At 32.4% G+C, this 22,903-nt stretch overlaps 1 protein-coding gene across 2 annotated transcripts; it reads right to left on the reverse strand.

Annotated features, from left to right (window-relative positions):
- Positions 1-1,451: 1,451 nt before the first annotated feature.
- Positions 1,452-9,996, reverse strand: LOC129322104 (ubiquitin domain-containing protein DSK2a-like). 2 transcript variants are annotated; one of them, XM_054968153.1, is made up of 9 exons: positions 9,842-9,996; positions 9,310-9,589; positions 7,160-7,927; positions 6,796-7,007; positions 6,601-6,714; positions 6,129-6,187; positions 5,502-5,530; positions 2,038-2,127; positions 1,452-1,941 (listed from the first exon to the last, which is right to left on the reverse strand). In XM_054968153.1, exons 2-9 carry the CDS (start codon positions 9,545-9,547, stop codon positions 1,793-1,795), a joined length of 1,659 nt encoding a protein of 552 aa, XP_054824128.1. In that variant the 5' UTR covers positions 9,548-9,589; positions 9,842-9,996; the 3' UTR covers positions 1,452-1,792. The 2 variants fall into 2 exon arrangements, with proteins under 2 accessions (XP_054824128.1, XP_054824127.1); XM_054968152.1 differs by lacking the exon at positions 9,842-9,996 and having other exon boundaries at positions 9,310-9,835.
- Between the last annotated feature and the right edge of the window lie 12,907 nt (positions 9,997-22,903).

A 22,903-nucleotide genomic window follows, 5' to 3' on the forward strand; every position in this document is an offset into this window, starting at 1 on the left:
ATTTGGTTATATTAATCACTACACCTAACATTATGTTTGACTCAATAAGAAAGGAAAGCAGGGTAGGAATTTTAGTAGTAGCAGGAAGGGAATGTGAGAAAAGGAGGAGGAGGAGGATTCCTTTTTTTAATTTAATCGAAGAGAAGAAAAATAGAGAAATTTAATATTATAAAAATAAGGAAAAAACTTATCCACTTAACTTCATTTATTTAAGATTTTTGTTTTCAATTAAATCAAAATATGTGTATTATTTATAAATTATTTATTACATAAAAATTGTTATCAATATTATTAATATAATAAAATTTATTTACTTTGTTTTGACTCAAGAAAAGTATATTGAATATATAAAAACATAAATCTTCTCAAAATAATAATATTAAAAGTGAGTTTTTTCAAAAGGAGGGGCAGGAGAAAAGGACTCCCCTAACCTCCACAATTTTTGATCAGATACTCACCAAAAATACATTTTTTTTAAACTGGTGAGAGGTGAGGAGTTAAACAAGGGAATATGTACTATAATTTTATTGTTGTCTCAATCTCACATAAAGATTAAATTAAAAAATAAATAATTTTTAATTCTCAACAGTGTGAATGAAAAAAAATTACTTAAAAAAATTAACCTATTAAATATTCCTCAAATTTTTTTAAAAAATTAATCTTAAAATTACCAACTGTGAGAATATTTAAACAACCAAAAGAAATAATAAATCATTTTTAAATAGTTTATAAATTTTATTAAAAAAATTTAGCCTGCAGAGGTCTCGTAAAAACAAAAAACGAACACATTTTATATGTGATTATAAGATTAAAAAAGTATTTATTAGTTTATTATTTTAAAATTTTATAATATCCTTTTTAATTTTCATGTTATAAAAATAATTTATTATTTAATAATTTTAAAATTTTATAATCTATTCACATACTATCGTTTCAAAACATTCCCCTCTATCTACCACATCAGATCATTTTTTTAAAATAATAAAAAATATATTTTTCTTAAATTCTTATTTTTAACTGTTTAAACAAACATCATAAAACTTATAAAATAAATTTTTTTCCAAAAAATAACTCTCCCATAAAATAAAATAAGCTAAAACAAATAAGTCCAAAATCACCAATCTTAATTAATTCTTCATTGTAGAAAGCCAACTTTAAATATCCATACAAGAGCACATGCCTCGCCCTCCCTCCATTAATTTTATTTCAATATCAAGTTTTAACAATTGTCATAAGGTTTAAAAGAAATTATTGAATAGAGGGTGAAAAAACTGTTAACATCATGTAAATTCAAGCTGCACTCTGGCACCAAAAAAAAAATCATGATGTGCCTGGGCATTTGAATTATAATATGTCATTGATTACACCAGTTAAAAATAATTTATAGAACTAAATGTTAACTTGTGTCAAATGAAGCGCAAAACAAAAGTGAAAGGGGGTTTACTCCTGTATACAAGGTTCGAAAATTATGATGCCCATTTGCATAGGAAAAATGAAAGTGTAAACACGTTTCCATACACTGCGAATGTATACGGTAACTAAATTTGACAAACAAATGATATGACACAATGTAATATAAGTATGGACATGAAGAAAATAGGGCTATCGAAATTCCAAATTAAGGAAAGGGCGAGATCACAGTCCAATAGTACAACCTCCTACACCATCTCAGCTATGGCAATCATAATTTTTTAAAAAAAGATTTCAGATTTTATTTATACCCACCTGAGTTCAAAAGAGATCAATCTCGGCCGCGCACCTGATGGACCTTTGCAAGAGGGGTTGTCATCCACTACTGGCCAGAGTTCCCCAGAAGCCGTTCGACTGCTGCATGAACATTCCCTTGAGTGGCGATGAGCGCTCGAATGTTTTCTTGCGTATCAAAGAAGCCCATCTCTTGAAGCTGCGACAACTGGGTAGCATACATTTGCTCCGGTGGCTCTGAAAAGATAAAAATGTAAGTGGGAGCAGTATAAAATCTCTTCTTAAAGGTAAAAATGAAAATCCATTCAGAAAGAACAGAACAACAATGCTAACCATTTGATCTGTTTGGAACAGCAAGGCTACCAGCTCCAAGTCCACCAAACATGTTCATCAACATCTCCAACCCCGAGTTATTCATCGCTCCTGCCAATTAAAAACATTCAAAACTAATTATGAGGATCTCCATCTGTCTGCACTTTCTGCTAGCAATCAAACAAAGATTGCATCATAAACCACGGTGATGCAACACACACACACTCACACTAACTCAAACAGAAAGGAAATGGGAGATGAAACAGAAAACAAAGTGAGAGAGAAGGGGAGAACGAGAACAGAGGGAGAGGAGAGATGGAATATGGAGAGAAATGAGAAGAAGAATCACAGGACAAAGACGGAGAAGGAGCCGCGGTGGAGAGAACGCAGACCGGAGGGAGGGAGTTTCAGAGTATCTCAAATAAGTTCATTCATCAAATCTGCCTCCAAGTTACAAAAGCAACGTCTATATATAAACTAGAGGTTTCCTCCCCTACGAGAAAACATTTGCAGCCCATTTAATACATGAAATGATAAACAGCCCACTTGCTAAATAAAGTAAAAACCGAAAGTAATAAGATATAAAATTAGGATAGGTTTTCTTCTATAGCAGGTTTCTTCAAAATATATTAGTTCTTATACTTCATCATTTCTCCCATGCTTGATGGAACTCTTCCGGAGAGTAAAGAAGTTGATGTAACTCTAATGAAGTTCAATGCAGGGAAACCCCCAAATAGCAGCTAATCTGGAGATCCTTTCCAACTTACAAGGTGGTGAAAACAGAGATCTTGTGGAGAGTGAGCAATCTAATGATAGTGATTAGGAAAACCTTTCCACTGAACAAGGTGATAGTTGTAAAGGTTATTATCAAATGGGAAAACAATCCGTCCTTTCATAACTAAAGAGAGACTTGGATTTTGGTGAAGTTGAACACTCCTCTTGTCATAATCCCTAACTAGATAGATCTCTAAGGCATATGACTCAAGATCTTTGGCCACCAATTTGAAACCTTGATTCAATTCAAGACTCTAACGCCTTCATATTTCATGGAGATTTCTTCTGAATCAGCCTCTTTCTCTTGTTTCTTAATAACATTTGTGCCAACCTCAGTTATTGCCTTGACTTCTTCTATAGCTAAGCTTCCAATTTCAAGACCACTAGTACCGTTAGTATCCCCTTTTTGTGTAACTAACATAGGTGAAGGATTGTTGATGAGGATACTATTTTCTAGTGCCATGATAGCATCATGATCCTCTCTAGGTCTTGAAAAAAAAAATTCCATAGCATGTTCACTCAAACACTTTTGAGAGCCCTTAAGATTTCATCAACCTTACTATTCATATACTCCTTCAACTCTTGAAATTTTTTTATCCCTATATTCCTTATTAGCATTACGAGATTCCTCAAGATAACTATTAATAATTTGGGACACAACAAACGCAAATTAAACTCCTGCAAATGATTTTCTGCACATAGGCTACATCAACATAGCTGTGGAAGCCTAAAAGATGAAATTTTACCCCCAACTCAGCCTTAGATGAGGATTCCTGTCCCTCAAATTGGTCGTGACAGAGGAAACCTTACAAAACAACTCAGAAACCACAGAAAAAAAAGGTTCTGGAGGCTTCTATATGGATGGCGAGTGGGCACTTGAAATCCACACATGAGGAGCTATCAACGGCACTTGCTGCATGTTAAGTCCACATGCAAAGAGCTCTTCCAGTGCGTGATGGCACATTTAGTAGCTGACAGAGGCCAGGCTTATGGGTCCAACTGGAATCTTCCTTCCAAACATGATGGTAGTGGTGGTGGTGGTGGTTTTGGCTTTTGACTTCGAGCAGTGGGTTTTTCATTTCATCTCAAGCAATGTTAAAACAGAGGGTACGAGGGTTTTTCTGGTGAGTTTCGTTTTTCAGGAGACGGAAGCAACCAAGGGTGGTAAAAACACAGGCTCCAATACCAAATAGATGTAACACACACTTGCAACGATTTAAACGGAGGGAGAATGGGAGAAGAAATAGAAACAGAGAGTGGTAGACAGTGGGCGAGAATAGAGAGGGAAAGAAGAGAGACAGAATATAGAGAGAGAGATGAGAGGAGGAAGCATAGCACAGAGAGGGAGAAGGGGCTGAGAGAGAGAGAACACAGAGTGGAGGGAGAGAGCATTCAGAGTATCTCAAATAAGTTCATTCATCAAATTTGCCTCCAAGTTACATAAGCAACATCTATATATAAACTTGAGGTTTCCTCCACTATAATGAAACATCAACTTGCAGCCCACTTAATACATGAAATGATAAAATAACCCGCTTGCTAAATGAAGTAAAAACAGAAAGTAAAAAAAATATAAAATTAAAATAGGTTTCCTTCCATAGGAGGTTTCTTCAAAATATATTAATTCTTACACTTCATCATACGGTCACCCACCCTTCCTCTTTGATGGGTGGAGATACATTTAATGCATGCCTTTTAGGTGGCGCTTGATACACTATCATCTTGATCTTGATATATTGGATGTTAGATAGCATCCAAAATTCCTATATATTTGGCATGCTGATAGATGTCTCGCATCAACCCGATATACTAAAAGGCATGGGATAGTGTCTTTTTTGGTTGATACCTCATACTGTTCAAAAATAGCAGGGATTTTACACCATACAACTGTCAGCTTCCTTAACTTTGACAATATACCAAGTGTCTCATCCCTATATTCCAGTTCTCAAGCCAAAAGAGCTTAAAAAATATTAATACATTTATCTTAAGGATGGTATCCAGAATGCTAAAGAATGTGAGACAATTGTGTACCAAGTTACACCTTAAAGACAACCGCGAACAGTCGCATTACAGATTATCCACTTAAAATCTAACCACTTGACTTTAGAAAGCACTGAAGAAATGCCCAGTTCTCATTATTAGAAACAGAAGAGACTCCATCCTGCTCTTAAATGCTCAACTGATTTGATAAAATCAGGTAATTTACTGGTCTAGTCCTTGAAAGATTACTCTCCTCTCGATTTAAACCCCCTAAATATTAATCCCCAATCAAAATAGTGTCATCATTAGGCAAAATAGGGTCTCAAAACATGACCTTATTCAGGTGACTTCAACACAAAAACAAGCTAAGATTTCAGTGTTAGAGAGCCACGAAATCTTTCTGGAGAGACCATTTTGACGGGGGGGAATGTTCAAAAGTATAGATTGAGAATCTTTAACTATGCAGGTAAAACTGTGGAGAATTTAATCTTTTAGGGATTAAGTTAAGAGGCTTAATATTACAAGAACTAAAGTAAAACGGAAGTAATCTAGCAGAGACTAACTAATGCATTTACTCAAAAAATTATAAACCAAACTGATGTTAGTTATGCGGGCAATAGTAAAGCAATTTGGATTGCCAAAGCAAGGCTATAGCGCCAACACATTCCAAATCAAACAGAGAAACCATAGCATTCTATGCAGAAACAAACAGGATGCAAAGTGTTGCATACCAGTGCCTCCACCAGTCTGACCTGACTCCCTGCAAGAGAATACCAGACTAATATTAGACCCACAGCAAAAGCCAAAATGGTAATCAAGTACAAAATTCCAGCCAGGACATAATGCTGAAGAATTACAGATCATGCTGGCCAACAGGTCAAGAAAACTATCACTAACTAGTCACTTTGAGCAAAACCATCTGAACAATTGGAGTTTCACACTGACACGTTCGAATCAGCATTCAGTAATTATTATTATTATCATCATTATTATTTAAAAGACAGCAGACAAATAATAAAAGCCTCCATTTCAGGAATAATAACCAATAATCATGATAACAGATGAAGAAAGCTATAGTAATGAATTGCTAAATTAATCGCCATGAATGCTCAAACTACTGCTTAAAGTAAATCAGAAAATGCGCCAAGGCCAAGGAAGCTACAACATAATGCATTGGATGCTAGGCCTGAAAAAAAAAAACTACAGCAGCCAGCAATAGGATTGAGACCTTCAAATGTTACAGTAATTATCCATCTAAGCAGAAATGTAGCGGAAGATTTTGTTTCCTTTCACAATCCTTACAAGCTATAACCAGATGCCATGTGAGAATGGAAAGGGAAGTTTGTTCCATTACTTACTGTGTTGATGGTGACCGACCAATCTGTGAAAGAAGAGCTTGCTGAAAAGACAAGAGTTGCTGCAAGTGAAAAATAGATAAACAGAGAGTCAGAGAAAATTACTTAAAGAAAAAGGAAACCAAGAGCCCAGTTGCAAAGGGAAGCAATGCCGCCTTTTCATCATACCCCATCACATGTCAAACAATCAAATTTTTTGCTGTGAGTAAAACAACATATTAGAAAGCACAAAATGTCAAAATAATTTATCTAGGTGGGCTACACTAACTAACAATTTGACCTGTGCTGCCTCCAGCCAACAAGTTCAGACACTAGGATTGTTAATTTGATATTAAAAAAAATTCTAGAATTTACCACATAAGTCTACAACATAAATTGCAGCTTGATCAAACTGACAGCAAGTTCGGGCATTGGAACCTTGAAAAGAATATTCAGTGAACTTTTATCAATGGATGTAGAACTTAAATGTGTCTACCTGCATTGTCTCAGGTGAAGACAACAAGCGAAGAAACTCAGGATTTTGCATCACTTCTCTCAGATGAGAATTTAGATCTGGTAAGCCACGCTGGTCAGGATTGACACCAAGAATCTAAAGGTAAATTAATGATAGAGTAAGTTTAGCACATGTTCAAATTGTATTGTATCAGGCTTGTAAGGTTCATGAAAATACCTGGTTCAAAGCCTGTGGGTTGGAAAGGATACTTTGCATCATTTGTGAAATAGCAGGATTTTGCATTAACTGGGTCAACGAGGAGGGATCAGGCATAGCACCCAGCAGACCTTGATAATCCTGCAGACCAAATCCTCCTAAGCCAGCAGGTGCCTGCTGCCTACTCTCCCCACCAGTAGTTGTCCTTGCAGTGTTATTTTGAGTACCTCCAGCTGCAATAGTTAACAACAATCAGCACTAGAATTGTCACAAGCAACCAAAAAAAAAATTGTAGCTACCAGCTGTAAAATGGATAATTTTTTTAAGAAAATAAGGAAAAGTGCTTCTCTGTAGTAGAGGAAAAGAAAAGATAGCAAAAACTTACATCCAGTAGAGGACCAAGGATTAGGAAGTGGGTTGGTATTGGGGGAGGGAGAGCCAGCGGCTGCATCAGCACTGGTAGTTGAAGGATTAGTAGATCGATCCGTGGCTTGTCCACCTTGAGTGCCCAAAAGTGCAGCAAACGGGTTAGAGTTGTCATTTCCTGTATTACCAGCCATTGTTGTAGCATCTAAGAATGGCTCTTGAACATTTTCATACATGCGTCTCAGCATGTTGAATCCCTCAGGAGAAGATTCAATGTTGCTCATTGCTCTGTCTGTATTTCTCATCATTTCACGCATGATCTCAGGGTTTCTTGTAGCTTCAAGTGTTTGACGGAGAGTGGCTGGATCATTAAGTATGTGTGCTAGCTCAGGATTTCGGTCCATAAGCTCTCGTAATTGTGGATTGCTCATAATAAAACTCCGCATTATCTCAGGATTATTAAGTAGATTCTGTATAGCAGGCGTGTTCATCATTTCTCTCATCATATTGGGATTAGAAATAAATGATTGCTGCATCTGTTCAGGATCCAGTAGGCCTGCTCCAAACAAGCCATTGATGCCACTTCCCCCAAGCCCATTGACACCTAGTCCAGGAAACAGTGAATCTCCAAAACCAGAACCTCCAAGACCCCCACCTTCATTAGCAGCACTTCTGGCATTATTTGTTGTGGTATTTGCACCACTGGTATTGGTCCCACTAGCTGTACTGGCTGCAGCAGCTGGGGCAAAGCCACGAACCAAATGAACTGTATGATCTGCCTCCAAACCTGACAAATATGAATTGAAATCCAGGTTATATTAGCTCATCCACGAATGTACTCTCAAGAAATGAAGAATTTTAATGTGAACGAGGTCAAGATCAAATTTATAATGTGACCAATCATGGACCACTAAAAAAAAAAAGTGACTTGAATTGTCGCCTAAAAAATGAATTTCAAGATTGGACAAAAAATTGGTTACATGTACTTAAACAAAAAAAAAATAAAAAATACAAGCCAAAAAAGTAAGCAACTGAAGATTCTTACAAAAGAAATAAGTTTAGGTGCGAATTACAATTGTGTGTATTCAAATTCTAGTACAAATCAAATCAAATTAATACAAATCAATCTAACAATAATAATAGAAAAGAACAATGTAATAAACCCCATTTAAGGCTAGGCAATTACCATTTCATATCAAAGTCTGTATGGTTATATCATTCTACGATTACACTCAATAAGAACGGAATCTAGCATCTATTGGGGTAAGCCACCATGAATGTGTGAAATCTCAAATCAATCATGCGCTTGACTAAAGGGATAAACATGAGGTTCCAATCAGCCAGCACGGAAAAACCTATAAAACCTTATCCCGTGCCTACATATATCCAATCTTTATTTAGGAATTAAAAAATGGACTAATATTACATAAACTTATCCTGATGAGAATTAAGAAGTAAAAGCAAAAAATTTAGTTATATGCAATTATGTATGACTTATTAAGCACCATCGGCTTCCAGTGAGCTAAAAGCAGCAAGATACTGCGATCTTCCCCAAGTAAAAACAACAACAAAAACAAGGCATTATTTCTTTTGCAAGCTTTCCATCCAATATCTAAGCATCCATTCCAAAAACTCAACATTTTTAAATTGGTCAATTTCTTTGACAAGCCTACCGCATAATGATCTTATAATCTATCAGCGACAGCATGAATACCTCCATGCAATTACACACACACACAAGTCATTGCTTGAAGAATGCCAGCAATATAGTACTGTAACTATTATCTGTCAACAAAGTACCAAAGAGTTCCAAGTTAAACAAAGGCTCGATGCTTACCCAAACATCATTTAATTCATAAGAATATTTCATAGCCATGTTTACCTATAAGACTGTGATTACTTTTTTCGTATTTCTTCAAAATATAAATTGAAACCAAGCGTTTTTCTCTTGGGCATTAGCCCCATTGTTCTACCATTAAAGAGTTAAAAAGGTGAAACCGACCAATACCACGAAGACAATTAGATTTCTTGAACAAACGACAATAATTTCACAGCGGCTATTAATGTAAAGCAATCCTCATAGACGACGACTCAGCGGAACAAAGAGCGAATCAATTTTAATTCTACAGGAGAAGCCAGAAATGCAAGTACTAGCAAGATCGGGAATACCGTAGCTTTGCAGGATTTGATCGTCCTTTAAGATCCGGCCCTTGTAAATCAGCCGCTGTTGATCGGCAGGGATATCGCAATTCCGAGCGATTAGCTCCTTGAACAATCCGACGGTGGACTCGAGGCTAATCAGAACCGAGAATTTCGAACCATTGGAGCATCGAATGTTGATACTCACTCCATCACCGCCCTTGGACTGGGGGGCGGTGGCATCATCAACGGCACTGTCACCTCCCATGGTTGCTCCTTCCCAAAGACGGGAGGCTCCTCAAGCCACACACTGATTAAATAAACTAAATAAGCTAAGCAGAAAACAGCAAACGGGGCTTGCCGAAGATCGAAGGAAAAGGAATCACAACCCTAACCCTAGAATGATCAAAACCGAAATCGTAAAGAAAGGGGTAAGCTGGTGAATTCGGGGAAGAAGGGAATGGGAGAAGGACACTGGAGAGATTAGCAAATAAAATGATTTTCAGAAAAATAAAGATAGAGGTCACAAAAGAGATAGCGCAACGAAGGTCGCTTAACCCACCCCAACCGGGAAAGAATAGATGTTGGTCTTTCTCAGCAAACTCAGATCCACGCTTTAGTCCCGCGCGTGTCACGCTCCACGGTTCTTGTCAAGCTCATCCTTTAACATTCGCGGAAGCAGACGGGGAACGCTGCGGTGTCCTGTTGAATCCGTTCTCCCCATTTAGTTTCACGCTCTTCAACCGCGCGCAACATTGATCCTGTTCTATTAATTAATCCATCCTTTAATTTACGCTAAAACGATATATTTTCTTCAAGGCATATCACTCATGTAGTCTTGTCTTTAATTTATAAAAGCTTCTAACTACTTTATTAAAAAAAAATAATCTTTTATTCCTTCAACTTTTAACTCACTTGTAACTCAATCCATCAACTATGACTCGCTGCGACTTAATCTCTCAACTATAACTCGCTGCAACTCAATCCCTCAACTTTTGATTTATCTATAACTTGGTCTTTATATTTTAATTTTTTTAAAATTTTTTTATCAAATAAGAGGGATAAAAAAATACTCATATATTATTTTAAAATATCCTCTTCTTATTCATTAATGTGAGATATAAGCTAATATGAAAAAAAAATTAACAAAGATTAAGGGACTAATTTGTAAGTGATTCAAAAGTTGAGGAACTGAGTCAAAGGCGAGTTATAGTTGAAGGATTGAGTCACAGCAAGTCATAGTTGAGGGACTGAGTTACAAATGACTTAAAAGTTGGAGAACTAAAAGATTAATTTTTTTCAAAAAAAAAGTTTATCAATTTTTTTTCAAAACGAAATATTTTTTTTTATTTTATTCATATTTAGATTAAAAAAATCTTATTTGTTTTTTCATTGTTTTATAGTTAATGTTTTTAAATAAAAATAATATTAAAAAAATTAAGTAACATAAGATCAATTGACTTGTAATAAAAATTAGGGCAAATTACATATAAGTCTCATAGAACAAACTTATTCATAAATAAGTCTCGTGAAATTTGAAAACCACAATCAAGTACTTTGAGATTTAAGTATAATTTAAAATTAGGCTTCAAAAACAATAATACCACTATTAAATATACATTACATCAATCAAATAATTAATTTATAACTACTTTATCAGTAATTTACAATTATAATTTTAACTTCTTATAACTATAATTTTACATATCTAATAATTAAATAATCACATAATACTAACAAAGTTTAACGTTAATTATTTACAATTTGTTTGGGCTAAACATGAAATGCCGCTTGCCAAAATATTTGAATAGGCTATAAAGCCATACAGGCCAAGTGACTAAAGAATCTGGCCTAATCAATCACTTAATCAAAAGGGCTAACTCTAAACTTAATGGGAAGCCATGGCCAAATACACATGTTGAAAATCCTGGTAGTTGCAAACTCACTCTGTGGACTATTGGCACATAAAAACCTGACCTCAAACGATCTCGGATCTTATGGGAACAACATCATTGTGCTCGAGTATCTTAGTGAGACGGACTAGTTACTAAAAATAGAAGATAATGATTAAAGACCATGCTGTGAGTTTCATAGGATCCCTTATTATTCGCAAGAACATTCCAGATTCTAAGGAACAAGCTACCGCCACTCTGTCACTATAAATAGAGCACCAAATCACAAGAGAAGACAACAGAAAACACTCAAAAAGACTTGCATTTTGCATCCATAGTTCTTAGGTTTATCAATTAATTTCACCTTCAATTCAAACTTGTAACCGTTTACGTTTCATAATGTTTTTAATAAAAATCAAACACTTATTTTATCAAGTCTTGCATATCTTTTACATCTAAGTAAACCATGATAAGGGACTCAGGGACCCTTTATTATCAATTGAGACTTAACATCTCTGTCATGCCTAATAACTTATTGTTCACAATGAACACAATTACTTTATCAATAATTTATAATTTTAACTTTAACTTTTTGCAACTGTAACTTTATACATTTAATAGCTGAACTAATTCATTTAATTTAATTATTAGATACTATATATGAAATTATTGTTATAAAAAATTAAAATCATGGTTGTAAATTACTGATGAAGTAATTATAAAATATTTGATTGATATAATGTATATTTTTTTAATAGCGGCATTATTACTTTTTTATCCAAATTCAAATTAAACCCCAGTCTCAAAGGAAGCAATCATAGTTTTTAAATTTTATGAGACTTATTTATAAATAAGTCAACTTTATAAAAGATGTGTGTGTGTGTGTGTGTGTGTGTGTAATTTTTTCCAAAAATTATTTATCTCTCATAAGAGATGCCTTGTAACGAGGACGAGAAGAATATGATAATGACAAATAATAAATTTTTAGGCTTATGTAAATATGTGTATGTGTGATTTTTTTTCAATAAACACATAAATATAAATATTATTTTTAAACAAGAAATATTACATGGGAAAAATAAAAAAGAAAAGCACCGAGGTCACTTTGCAACAATTGCAAATGCCAAGGTATTTTAAATTGTCCATCTAGAAAGAGGGAGAATGAAGGTTTAAATAAACAAAGACACACTAAAAATGAACAAATAGAGTACAACATCCTGAAATTTAATTAAGAATTTAAATAAATTGAATAGAGAATTTAATTAATTAATTGGACTAATTATGGGTTAATTATAGAGTTAGGAAAGTCATTTAGGCATATTGGGCCTCCAAGAAGGTTTGAATTAGGGTTCAAGAAATTATTGGGCCAAATTTGGACCTAAAACCTTACAATTAATGAAGTTGCTTTTTTTGAATTGCTCGCTATGGCGAATGCATTAGAGTTTTCAAAACTCACATAATGTGATTTGAGTTCATTTCAAGAGAAAAATTGAAAGTTAGAATAAAAGGAAACACTTGAGCTTTGCTAAGGTTTCATATTAGCAAACTGTGGGGGTGATTTAAAGCTCTACAACCTTAGGTAAGCCAACTACTTCTTTTCCTACCTTATTTCACCTTACTTTTTTGATTTATAACCTTTAAACATTGGTGCTCAAATTTATGGTTGAGTTTTTATGAACGTCATATTTTGTCCGAGCTTTCAAATGTAAATTAAAAATAAAAAACCCAATAAAATTAAGTAAACTAGATAAATAAAATAAAAAAGGGGGGAAATAGGGTTTTATGAAAAAAACAACTAAAAAATAATATAATATCTTCATAATTTAAAAGAAAAGTTTTCTCTTTTTTATTGACTCTCAACTCTCCTCATTTTTGTTGCTATTAAATTGAATGCCTTTAATGTAAATTTAAAATTTAAAATAATGAAGAAAAATCCAAATAAAAGTTACCTATCTTGACGATATTATTAAAAGAAAAAACCCTAGTTGGAGCCTATAACAGAGATGGTAAGGAAGAAGAGAAAAAAAAATAGAGAGAAGAAATTTTGAGAGGAGACAACCAAAGGCATTATGCTTTTGTGAATTGGTAAAACAAAAATGGTTTCATGAATTAATATAAAGTCATGTTAAATCCTTTCATCTATGTGCAGGACAACTAGTGATTTAGGGGCCTCTTATTCTTAAACTTCATCTATTTGCTTGTCACTGGTGTTAGCATCTCATGTTTGGTGGCTTTATGTTTTCTATACACATTCCTGGTTTTGATTCAAAATGACTCTTCATTGTTTGTTTGTTTGTTTTTCTTTTCTTTTCTTTGTTTATTAAGATAATTGACCTTTACTGTGAGTTTGTCTTAAAATGGCATGAAACCTAAACTCTTATGATCATCAATTTATATATGAGAAAACATTGTAAACTATCTTGATGTTGATTCTTCCTTTTTTTTTATTTTGTCAAAAGTTGTAAGGATAATATTATTACGGCTTATTGCATAGTCTTCTTAATAAAATATTATTCCAACCTTTTTATAAAAAAAAGGTGATCATGAGTGATACTAAATTATCATGAGTATTTGATACACTGATAAAGTGATGCTAAGTGTTTGTTTGAATTAAAAAATTTATAACTAAAGTTAGAATCAATTAAAGTTAGCAAATTGAGGTTAAGAGAAAAGCCTGTGACTTTAACAAAATTTATGTTTATATATTTTTTTAAGAAGTTAGTTGAATAAACTAAAATTTATTTGGATGATTTAATTCAAAAATCAGTTAAGATGTATAATGACAAAAATAAATACAAACTTTCTTGTATATATTTTTGTGAAAAATTTGATATTTTTAGGAAAAAATATTAAACTTAAAATAATAATTTTAAAAAAAGTATATTACAAATATAAAATGCATTGAATATAAGATTAGTAGAATTTTAATATTACTAAATTAAAAATAATGCAATTGAATTTTTATTATATGTGTTTTTCGTAAATCTTAAATTTAAATTGAGAATAATAAAATTTAATATTAATATTCTTCAACGTATTTTTCTCCAGTTGTAAATTAAAAAGTTTTTCACGTGTATTTTTCTTTTTTTTTATCTTGGGAGTTGAGAACCTAAAAGACAATGAAAAGATAAATCATTGATTATTATGCACGTGTCTGAGTCTAGTTTGTGCAAGCATCATATGGAAGAGAGAAAAAGGGTAACAAAAAAATAATTGTTATGTAAATATTCAACACCCCCACTGATCGCAACTACCTAACGCTAGAAGCCAAAAAAAGTAGCTTCACAGCTAACGCCATATTTAAGGCTATGTTTGGATAACTTTCCAACCTTAGTTGGAGTAGGCCAAACTTAGGTTGGAGTATTAAAAGTTCATTTGATTATGTTTGAATAAAAATAAAAGCCAACAAGCATTGAGGGGACAACGGGAGTTTTCAGCAAAGCTACCTCATGGAGCTTTCTAACGAGCGTTGAGATCTGATGAGGGATGTTAGAGCATTTAATGATTTATTTAATTTTTTTTTCAATCTTCTCTCTCTTCAGTCTTCATTATCTTCATGAATGTTGATGAGTTGATCTCTTTATTTTGCCTTCATGAGTCTAAGCTCTTCACCTCCTTCTTGTCACCACAGATCTGACCTCCCTTCTCTCCAACATCTCACAATACCAGTGTTCAACTCTTTGGCAGAAGGTGCCAGTTCTGTATATGTCAGCGGTGGCTACGGCAGAGCTAAGGCTGTTGACGGCAGTTGGTAAGAGCAGAGATAGGAAGAAGACGATGATGATGAAAATGAAAATGAAAGGGATAGGAACAAAAGACGGGTGCAGGTTTGTCATTAATAAGTTGCATGCTTCCTGTTCTTCGTTGAGGGAAAGAGGTTGAACATTGAAGAAGGAGGTGAATTAGTATAGAGGACAATGTAAATAGTAAAAATAAAGATGCCTAACCGCAGATCTCAACCTTATATACATGATTTTTATTTCTTTTTATTTAGATAATTTGAAATATAATAGTCTTATTAATATATTTATATTTGTAATCTATTTTTTTAAATCTGTAAATATCAAAATAGCCATAAAAATATATACAACAAAATTGACATTTTTGCAAATATAGTACATATTATAGGATCAAACCAAATAAACAACCTAAAATTTATTATATTTTATATTATGGCTAATTTATTATATTTGTTAATGATATGCCGTTGTATAGCAATGATAATCCCTTATAATTTTTTAATGATAAACACTTTGTACTCAATGTGAATTAGTCACACTTTCAAACTTTCAAAAATTTGGTCTATATTTTTTGCGTGCAAGATTTTTTTGGCTAGCGAGCCAATTTATCCCAACAAGTCTTTAAATTCTTCTCCCACTAACTTATAAATCATATTAATTGAATATTTGTATTTTATGAATTTATTTTATCTTTTTATAATTGAATATTTAAGATTTTTTACTTATTAATTGTAATTTTAAATAATTGAATATTTAAGATTTTTCATTTATTAATTGTAATTTTAAATAATTGATTATAATTTTAAGTTTAATATTTTTTACTTATTAATTAGTCAATATATATATATATATATATATATAAGATTTCATGTTTATTTTTATCATTAAACATCTCAACTAACTTTTAAATCAAATTATCCAAACAAATTTTAGTTTATCTAACTGACTTTTGAAAAAAAAATATCCAAACATAAATCACGTTATATTCACTAACTTTTTCTCTAACCTCAATTTGCTAACCTCAATTGAATCTTAAATCCAAACACACAGTCCATAAGTCCATTAGAAAAATTTTCTATTCAAAAATGATCTTTTTTCCTTTCCAAAGAGCTTTTAACATCCTAACTGAGATTTAGGTAACCTAAACTTCTATTAAGATGTTATCCAAACATAGCCTAAATTATCTCAAATATCAAAACTCAAAAAATTCTAAAAATATTAAATTTTGTCGACATGTTTTTAGAATTCATGAGTGATATAAAATCGCTATGGATTACTAGAAACATTAAATGAGATACCGCAAGTGACACTAAGTTATCACAAATATCAAATTTTGCATTAAAATAATTAAATTATTTACTTAGAAAATTCTTTTAGAGTTTGTCATGAGTGATATTACATCACCGTGTGTACTTAAAGTGTCAACCAGTGAACTGTGAGTAATACTAAATCACCGGAGGTTTCAATAATGGTTAAATTTCCCTCTCTTTTACATTGTTAAAAATAATAAAAATAACAAAATTTTAGCATACTTTAGATTATGCCATGATTGATACTAAATCACTATAGATCCCTTAAAATATCAAACAAGATACCGAATGACATTTAAGTTATCGTAGGTGTCAAATTTTTGTATTAAAATTTCACAATTAAATTATTTATTTTGAAAATTTCTTTAGAGTTTATCATGAATAATACTAAATTACCTTGTGCACATAGAAATATCAACCAGCAATAAGTGATACTAAATCACCGCAAGTGCTAGCATTGGCTAGTTTCTTCTTACCCAAAGGTATTTTCAAGAAACAAATTTTTATAAAAAATAATACGACCAAAAATATTAATCTCTTTATAAAAGAAGTTAATTAAAAGAATTAAATAATTAAATAATAATACTCTCGAACTATGTAAATTTTGATTCTCATCACAAGATATATAGGCTTGAGGCTTTGATCCTAGATCAAGTCCTCTCATATAAATAAATAATTTGTTTTCATTTTTTATCTTTAGTTTGCATGTAATTAAAGGGTAACTAAGATATTATTAAAATGTCAATTAATTTATGCAATTAACTTAAGATAACTGCTCTTACAAATAGGTGTCGTGGGGTGCCTAACACCTTACCTATACATAATCTGTAACATCTTGAAAAATATAACCTAAGGTTAATTGAACAGTTAAGGATAAATCAAACAATCAAGAGTTAACTTAGTTAAAAGATAATGTACGAGTGACTAATGGGTCTATTGGACCCTAAAGACTTAGAATTGGACCATAAGTAGTATTGGGCCTAATTGGATGGACCATATTCGAAACCTTAATTTTTAGTATTTTGCCATAGGTAAAACTTAATTTTTAAGCCTTTAAATTCACATTTCAGCTCAAAAAATTAGAGAGTTAAGTGGGTTGGTATGCCCTAGTCGCTTAAGCACCTAAATTAATCTAAGAAACACCTTAATGTGTATATGGAGAAACCTAAGTCGAATCTCTCTTGGAGTTGATTAAAAATTAATACCATAGTTATTTAAATCTATCAAGAACAATAACAATTTGATTGGGTTTGATTGATTAGGAATTAAAGAAGTAAAGATTAAATGAAAACTATTTTTTTATAATTTTCAAGATTTTGGACATATTTGGAAAATGATTAAAATGTGTGATTAAAATGTAAGTTGATGATCTTTTTAGGCACATGAACTCCCCCTCTTATCCTTGCTCTACCTAATTAATTTCCTCTTAACCCTAATTGATTTTAAAGTCATCCTAACAACTATTAGGAATTTAGCGCTTTTAGGTTCTTTAGATTAACTAGGACCCTAAATTAACTCTTAGAACTAATTATACTTAAAAATGATCAATTAATTATAAAGTTAATCACCAATTTCAGCCCTTGCCTTAACTAAATGAGACCTCAAATTAATTAAGAAAATGATTAGCCAACCTGAAGTGTGCTTAATGCACAATCGTGACTCACAAGCTCACAAAAGGCAACTAAAAATTAAATGCAACAAGGGATTGAATAAAATAAGATTTGGACAATTCTAAAAGTACTATGATAGCACCTCAATTGGAAAATAAACAACATAATAACATCATATAATATTTAACCAAGTATCATAAAGTTCAATTCCAACAACTATTGTCATTATAATGTCATAAGCATCAAAATTTAAGGAATTAAACAAGAGATAAGAGATAAGAGAAACTCCCAAAATCTAAGAGCTCAAAGAGAGATTATCCATGCATCTTAAGAAGAGAAAATAAGCCTAACCACACCTCATTAGTATCCCCATAGCTCATCCTTGTTGACCAACTTTGTAAACCACCATGGATGAAGACATTGAGATTTGGCCAAGATGAAAATGGAGTGGATAATGGATTTTTTTAGTAGGTCTTTGTGTGGAGTGTAGGAGAGTATTTTGGCGTATTTGGATGGTGAAATGGAGGGCTCTATGATGGAGAAGTGGTGGAAGAGTTTAAAAGGTTTATGGATATTTTTGAGAGAAAAGATAAAAATGAATAGAGGTGGAAGATGAGTGAAAAATGTGAATGAATAGGCTATTCTTGAGAGAAAAGATGAATAGAGGTGGAAGATGAGTAAAAAAAATGAATGAATGGGCTGTTAATGGAGAGCATGAAATTTTGATGTTTTTAAGGGTGTTTGAGGTTGATTTAGATCAATTTAATGGCTAGGAATCATGCCTACCAAGGGCCTTAAAGTGATGTGAACCTGTGTGCATCTAAGGGTTCTTTCACATAGTGTTTCATGTATGGCCATGAATTTTGGGAAGGAATTACTTAAATGGTAGTAAATGGAAATGAAAGCCATCTAATAATCTGAAAATGGATGGAGAAATTTGAAAATAAGATGATGGAGGTGATGAAAAATACATAGCAAAAAATGAGGAAAAAGGAATTAATTTTGGAAGAGAGAATTGCCATAACTATTCTTGTGCTTTCTTGAGATTTCTTCAACCATTCGTGACGTTTTGATCATCAAAATAGCTCATATAGGGGATCCAATTTCGTGCAAGGGGCTGCCATCATCATCCAAGAGCTTCCTATAGCCTAAAACACATAATGAACTTATTAAATAACAAGTTGTGCATAAATAATTTTATGTGTCTTATAAATTTATCCAATTTAGGTGTAAATTATAAAAATATGGTAAAGTGAATTAAAGTAATTAAATGAAATATTAGGAGATGAATTTAGTTATAAGAAGTTTTCTAGGAGTTCTTGATTGCAAAAACTAAACATAATATACTTTCAAAATTCATGGAAAGTACAATTAAAGTACAGAAGTATATACTTTAAAGGATGTTTTGCTGAATAACTCATAATTTAAGTTGAATTAACTCAAATTAAACTCATGGAATTAATGAAGAACTAAAACTTATCAAATGATGAATTTTTCTATTTTTCAGAAATTATTTTCAAAAATTACAGTTTTGTCCCTAAACTCTCATAAATTTGCATTTTTGCCCTAAAAGTTCTAGAAATTATAAAAGCATCCCAAGTGATCTTAAATGCTTTTAATATGCACAAAATACCCCTGAAAAGTGTCAAAAGTTAGGGAAAATAATATGAAAATGATGTGAATAAATGATAGTTATCAAAGTCCGAAAGTAAACGATGAGAACTATACTAGGATTTGTTGTGGGTATTCAATTGAGTCTATTTGAATTTTTTAATCACTTGGGTAAGCACCTACATCCTCTTCTCTTCCTCTCTTGTGCACTTTCATAACTATTTTTGGGTAATTCTTTGAGAATCTAAAAATGGGTTGTAATTTTACTTAGAATTCTGACTTTAAAGGGATTAATGGTTGTTTATTTAAGTGTCTAACATTTGATTTATGATGCTAATGATATTTTAGGATTTCAAAGTAAGGTTTGAAGTAAAATCTAGAGCCAATTGGTTAAGCTAAGGAAAGTATGAGTTATTAATGGTGTTGATTAGACTCATGAGAGTATAAGTGAACTAATGAAACCTAAAGATGGATTTGATTATGAGTGGATGACTATAATGAGATTTCTGAGTTTAGGCTTTTATTAGAGTTAATTAACGATAATTATTCATTAATGAATATTGATGTATTTGATTGTAGATTAACTATTGTTGGTGCTATTGAGCTTATTGGAAGCTCCGTTTGATATTTACGGGTACTCTTGGTTAGTAACCCAAGAGTTGAGGTAACCGAAAATTTAAGTATAATATATCATTATGTCTACATTTACATTTTAAGCCTTGTTATTGATGGCTTGAAATGGCTTGTGGATGAATATATTGATTTTGAACTATTACCCAAATATGAAACATAACTCATTGTGATGAAGTGTTTAGTGATTATATTTATACAGATGTTATTTGGTATTTGAAATATGAATTGTGGGCTTGGATTGGCTATGAGTTGATTGTACAATAAGTCATTGTAAACTATAATGTGGTGTAAAATGTTATAAGCATGCAAGTTCTAGAAATTATGAGGATAATGAATTACTATAATATGCATGAACTTATATTCGTATTTGTTGACTAAACTTGCACGATCATAATGGGTGGGAGTCTACCTTAGCATAGTAGAGGGCTTATGATAGAAAATTCATGTGGTATATTCTTCACTAAGTTTGTGCATAGTAGTTAGCATACTTCATTATTATATGTGCTTAGTATCGCTAATAACCTAGAGGTGCGGCATGGGTCAATGCAATACTTAGTATCATCGGTCCTAGATTGGATGATGTGGTTTGGGCACTTGTGACATCTCAAAATTTAAGTAAGGGGTATCCATGGTCTGAGAGTAAGTATGGGAGCCTTTGGCTGGGTAACCCTTCACGATTGAAAAACGAGGCTAGTCCAGTCACATAGGCTAGACCTATATGAGATAATAGCCCATGAATAAGGTTAAATGATAAAAGAAGTGGTATAAGATGATTGTATTTGATCATGTGAAACACGTTATAAAGATACATTATGAATAATGTTAGTTTGCCTTATGTGATATTAAATGCTTAATTGTTGTGATTGTCACACTTTAATATGCTTGATTAAAGTAGTTGGATACTAAGATCTTTGTCTCACTCCTATAGTTTAATGTTTATAGGTGAAGATTAAGCTAAGGGTAAAAGGGAGGCCTTTTAAACTAAAGACTGAGTAATCAATTGTAATGTCTCTACTTTTACCTTTTATGTGTAATTAGAATATAATATTTTTTAACTAGGGGTATTTTATATTGACTTATGTTTATTTAAAGTCCACTTGCATTTGTAACCTTAAACATTGAATTTAGTCATTTTTGGATTGTCTCGGTCATAACAAGGTCCAAACCCCTAATCTGACAATAGTAGTATGCCAAGATAATTTGAATAAGTATATTTTGACTAGTTAAAGGATTTTTTTTTCATATTTTAGGTGATTATTTAGCTTGAATGCAAATAATTTCCTTTTTACCCCTTTATTATATGCCTTATGATGGTTGGATGGTCAACTCTCGTGTTAAGAGTTGTTTAATGCTTGTGACTATTTAGACAAATGTATTAGGATTTATTGAGTGTGGTTCAAGCTCTTGTATGGACTAATGACTTATGGTTTGAGATTTGGACACTTAGTTGATGATTTAGAGGCAAAAATGTGTAATTATGGTTCTGGGCATCCAAATTCTTCATCTGATTTTGGATTGACATGAAACTAAAACAATTAGTTAGATTATGAAATTGTTGATGTGTGGATACTACTAAATTACCCTTGCCATGACTATTAAGCTGTGGCTTGTTGTACATAGGCCTTCTCACCACGGCCAATGCCAATACTCATGCTTGCCACAACCACAATTTTATCTTGCCCCAATAAGGCCTGTGTTATCAGCATAGCCATGATAGCAATTAGACTTCTAATTCTAACTACCCATAATTAACTATTCAGAACTCTAATTTATAAGATCTAAGTGTCTGCATATAGATCATTAAGAAATCTAGCTATTGACATCATTTTCATCGTAATCTGATGCCTAACGAGGATCTTAAAACACTTTATGCCAACTCAAGTCTTAGACCCTTTGCACAATACAAGTATCTCCTCTCACCACAACCTACTCATAACATACAATTGTAATTATGCAAGAGTACTCCATTTAATACTTTATCACACTTATGCATGTATCACAAGTTAATCATTATATGCAAATATTTGCATGGTTGACCTTCCACTTAAAATTGTAAGGTCAATAATAAAAAAATTGCCGAAGTTAACATTTGGGCTTATATTCAAATGAAATATAATTCTCACATATACAAGGACATGCATTTGTCCTAAAGTTGGCAATTTAGAATTTAATTACACAAGAGTCAAACTAGAGACTTTACAAATAAAACTTTAGTTCTTGGGCATCAATAACTCTCCCTTTTCCTTCGGCTTCTCATCTTCTGGAAAACATTAAGTAATGGAAGTGAGATTTTATCTTATTAACTAAGAAACTTAAATAGAGAAAATGCATTCACATTATCACATAAACTACAATTTCTCATGTGTTAATGCTTATGCTTAATGCAACCATTTTGTATCCCTCCTTATATCATTTGATTGAACCCATAGGCTATTAAACCATATAGGCCTAATTCATGTGATTAAGATTAAATCTGTTCTCCAATTATGAGGGGTTACTCAGCCAAGGTTCTTAAGCTAATAGATTCCTCTTACTCAAATTTCAGGGTATTATAAGTTGCTCGACCTAATTGTCTAGTCTAAGATCAATGATACTAAGCATCGTGCTCGAGCATGCCATAACATAGGCTATTGGCAATATTAAGCACATTAGTAATCAAATATACTAACCATTATGCTTAAACTCAGTAGAAGCCATACCATATAGATTTGTACTAAGACTAGCATTTAGCTAAACCACCCATCATGCTCATGTCACTTCAACATACATATATAACTTTCTTATGCATATTCCTAAAACTAGCATGATTATATTGATAAGATTTATAC

The sequence above is a fragment of the Prosopis cineraria genome, unplaced genomic scaffold (genome assembly GCF_029017545.1).
Source record: "Prosopis cineraria cultivar Desert tree isolate PC_DT_omini unplaced genomic scaffold, ASM2901754v1 PC10, whole genome shotgun sequence".
In the NCBI taxonomy this organism is placed as follows: Eukaryota; Viridiplantae; Streptophyta; class Magnoliopsida; order Fabales; family Fabaceae; genus Prosopis; species Prosopis cineraria.